A 4,227-nucleotide genomic window follows, 5' to 3' on the forward strand; every position below is an offset into this window, starting at 1 on the left:
AACACAAATGCAGAATAATAGTTGAAGCTGCTTAGGCAGATTGATGATCTCCATTGCCTAGTAATTCCCCTTGTAGGAATGTTCATCATCATTCCTCCTCAAAAACATGGCAATGAAACAATACTACTTAATCCAGACTTGACTTCAATTTTTTCCTATTATTGTAAAGCAAGGATGTGGTGCTGAAAGAAGGTCCATTGCTTGCCTTTCGCGATTTAGCCAGGATGGCGAGAAAGATGAGGACTATAGTAATGGAGAGCAACACAGACAGCATTCAAATGTGTCTGTGTGTGTATGTGTGTGCGTGTGGTAAGTTTGTTAGTGATTCCTTGATTGGTCATGGAAATACACATACACTCACTTTTATACCAACCCTCATCAACCTTGAGACCATCACCCAATTGAAGGTGTGGTTTCAAGGTTGTGCATGTGCGGGTTGTGCAGTGCGCGCTGTGCTATCACTGTGGTGTGTAGGAGCGTGCACCAGCTCGTTTATGTCAAGCAGTAATTTGCACTCATTTTTACCAGACTCTTTCTTCTTTCCCTCTCTTCTCCTGCTCTCTCTTTCTATTCATCAGAGTTCTGGCAAATGAGGGTAGATTAGGCCATAAAATTGGGCTGTCATAGATTAATCAGGTGAAATCGCCTGTTTCTAGCCTGTCGCATACTACTGTTACGCATGAATCAGTAGAAGTACTGTCCATTTCCATGACCTATTGATTTTGCTGTCAGCTACAGTGATTTCTGTGTTGCATTATTTAACTAAGGAGTTTAACGCTTTTTGGTGAATGATGCATGATGCGGCTCATGCAGCCTGAACTAAACATTCAGCAGTTCTCCCTATTCCGCTGAAGCCACGTAGCACTGCTTGTCACTGAATTCTTCCCAGGTCAACACTCGACAAGGCACAACACCGTAAACTTCTGCTGATGCCAAGCAAGTCACAATATGCGGCTACTACAAAGACTACATGCCTGTAGTTGAATCGATTGTGATTAAATGAGTCTGTGCACACACACACACGGTAGTATAATGAGGTCGAATTGGGATGATGAACTTACTCTTCTGTTCTACCTCCACTATAGCCGCTTTGCTTACATTAATGGCTTGAAGTGGGGACGTGGCTGTCAGAATGCAAGGACATTTTCCTCCCACTTATCCCTGCTACACACACTGGCTACCAAAGCCACTGTCGGACCCAACACAACAGTCGTGTGTAGTAAAAGGGCAGAAAAGGGGGCAGATGCAAGCAGCACGTAGGCACTACAAGCTGTTGCCAACAGCATGTCCCATCTCTCCATTTTGATGGTCACCTTTCATGACCACTTTTGGCGTTAGGCATCAGAGGCAGTGTCACTCCTGCAAAGGAAGAGGAATGACGTCTGTAATGCATCCGATATTTCCGGTGAGTGGAAGAAATACGTATCCTTACGCTATTAGTTTAAACTTAGTGTATCTACACATTCTTATTCCTCTCACCGACATACCCGCTTAAATGCCATTTTGAAGAATAAAGGAGGTGATACGGACCAACTAGCTCCTGCGAAAAGGATGCAATCATCGATCCCCATCAGGCACTACCAAACTCAACCATCTAACAAAATCTCACCAACTTTAAAACATAGTAGGTGATTCGATGAACCTCCTTTCGCTAAGTTAATTGACCGCCTTCTTGATTGCTCAATCTACTAATCATTTTAGCTGATTATCTTGCGTTGCTGCCGAAGTTAACCGCTTTGTGCAAGATGTAATCAGGTGGTGAATATAGCTTTGGAAGATCCTCAGCAGTGAATACTACCTAGGCAAATATCAGTAAATGGTAGCGTTCCAATTTAGTTATTTTTCTGATCCAATTCCCTCGATTAAGTGGAGGTGAGTTTCGTGAAATGTGCAAAGTGGTAGATTTTAAGAGAAAGTAACTCTTAATAGCCTTTTGTAGGTTTTCGTGGCCATAATTCATTTTACTTCTCACCTCTCGTAATTAGTGCGATTACCTTTGGGTTCTCCCTGTCTGTGGGTGTGTTTTAATGAGTAGGAAGTTAAGGAAGCTATTGTCTCATTATCAACATAATCGTTTTCATCTGAGTTCACATACTAATTACTGTCTCATTCCCAATCCTTCCTACATGGCTGATGATCCATACCCATGCTATGATTGCCATCTTCCCTTGACATTACAATTGCCAGTAGCATTGCTATCACCATCAGAGCATCACTTCACACACGACGACATTGTACAATGTTTCCACTTAAAATTAGTAGCAGGCCAATGACAGTGAACTGATGGAAGTGGAGGTGGTGAGAGTTTGACTATTTGCCGATGGAGGTGAAATGCCTCATCACCTTGCCTTTGTAACCACCTGGACGCCTCTCTCTGGGACAGAAGCAGCATCAGAACTGCCTTGTTGGTACTTTGCCTATTCTCCCCTCATGCAAGAAGAAGTTGAACATCACTTGAGAGTGGGCTGAACAGCGAGCTTTGATGTACCCCTCTCACACAGAAAGAAAGGAATAATCAACGAGTAACTGCAATCTCCCAGTAAACATAGGGTTTGATTGCATTCTGTCGCTTTCTTCATTCACTAATCAATTAATTATGTGAATTGTTTGCCTCCTATTCTGTGCCTGTTTGCCTGGTTTTGTCCAAAAATTTTGCAAACATCAAAGTTATTTTCAGATATTTGTCTCCTGCGCATACTATCTACTACCACATCATATGATTTGAGCAATTAAATTTTGCAGTCGCACTCCCAGTTACTTAGACTATGTGAGCTACTGCTCATGCAAAATAGCACATTTCAAATTCACAGAAATATGCATTAAGTAATTTTTTGTGCTTACGAGTGCACGATATGTGGCACAACTCGTGAGGCAAATTATTCTGTAATCTCCATCTTCCTTAGGATCAATGCTAATGTGCCATGCCATTGTATGACAGGCACATCATGATCGGAGTACTACCGATTCAGATAGGTGATGCCCGTATGTTATTTACTTGCCAGTTGACAACCCCCAGGGTTTGATTTACTGTCTCGGATCAGCCACAGCACCGATTATTGAACTCACACCCTCCTCATGTTCACGAAACTGGTGTTTTCACGAGGTTGTGTGTCAGTATTGCTATGCCTTTCTCCTCTAGATAGCAATGCTTATGTATGAGTAATCTTGTCTTCAATGACAATATGTACTCGTCACTGTTCCCTCCAAAATCCTGCTTCAAATCCTCGGAAGTAGGAGACTGAACAGAAGAGATGACATTACGCATTCTGCAAAGGCGTTTGTTTCTCTTACGAAAGAGCAGACAACCATGCAATGTAGATTGGTGGAAGTGGTAAAATTCAAGTGAAATTTTCGTTCATGCCGGTGAACAGGAGCGAGTTATGAGAAGCTGGAACATGGCCGAACTCGTTCCGAGGTAGCCTTCAATAGTCCCAGCTTAACGTACTTGACTTGTGTAACAGTGCGGCATTTGTCGCCAACATGGAGGCGGCTGACTATTCTGATTTTAATGAATTATCTTCATCACAGAATATCGTGAGTCTTTTCTCGTTTGTGCTGGATGACTCAAGTGCTGTGTTTGAGACGAGTCATTCGATGCAAGCAAGAAAAAGAAGGGAATAGTACTTGTGGGAATGAGGGGGTTGAAGAAAGAGAGGAGGGAGGCCATCTATGGGATCACGAAAAAGCAAAATACAGTCCAAGATTCATCATTGCCACCCATCAAGTCACAAAAGAGATCAGCAACCACAAATCACTACCGTGGTAATAAATTATGACAAATCGCCGAAAATAAAATATAAATATTGATAGAAGTAAAAGTATTAGCATTGGGGCTTGCGTAAAGAAAGGAGGCGTTTTAATTCCGAATAGAATAAAAAGAGGAGGAGTAAAATAGATAGGAGATACGATTTAATGAAAAGGAGAGAAAAATATGAACCAAGAGTTAAAAAAACGTAAAAGTGGATGTCCAGAAAAATACCCTGGCGATGTGCTAGCAATCAAGTAATTGGAAAGAAAAATAAAAAAATAAACAAGGGCTGAATGGTAGATGGGAAATGTAAAGGAAGGAAAGGCTAGATATAGAAAAAGGAAATAAGAGAAGGAAAAAGGATTGCAAAAGAAATGACGAAAAAATGAAAAAAAAATAAGAAAATGTGATCGGAAAAATATTTCAAGGTTTCGGATAATGCATTTCTCAACCCCCTGTCGACCTTTACCACACGTGCC

At 41.5% G+C, this 4,227-nt stretch overlaps 1 protein-coding gene across 1 annotated transcript in view; it reads left to right on the plus strand. All coding sequences in view use genetic code 11, as the record gives it.

The window, feature by feature from the left end:
- Window positions 1-78: 78 nt before the first annotated feature.
- Window positions 79-4,227, plus strand: part of EGR_08594 (hypothetical protein) — a gene marked incomplete at both ends in the record, with an annotated part of 7,204 nt that continues 3,055 nt past the window's right edge. Inside the window, one exon of the mRNA XM_024497843.1 lies at window positions 79-163. Coding sequence (XP_024347764.1) covers window positions 79-163 — 85 coding nt within the window. The remainder of the gene's footprint in view (window positions 164-4,227) is intronic.

Source organism: Echinococcus granulosus (genome assembly GCF_000524195.1).
Source record: "Echinococcus granulosus chromosome Unknown EG_S00111, whole genome shotgun sequence".
NCBI lineage: Eukaryota > Metazoa > Platyhelminthes > Cestoda > Cyclophyllidea > Taeniidae > Echinococcus > Echinococcus granulosus.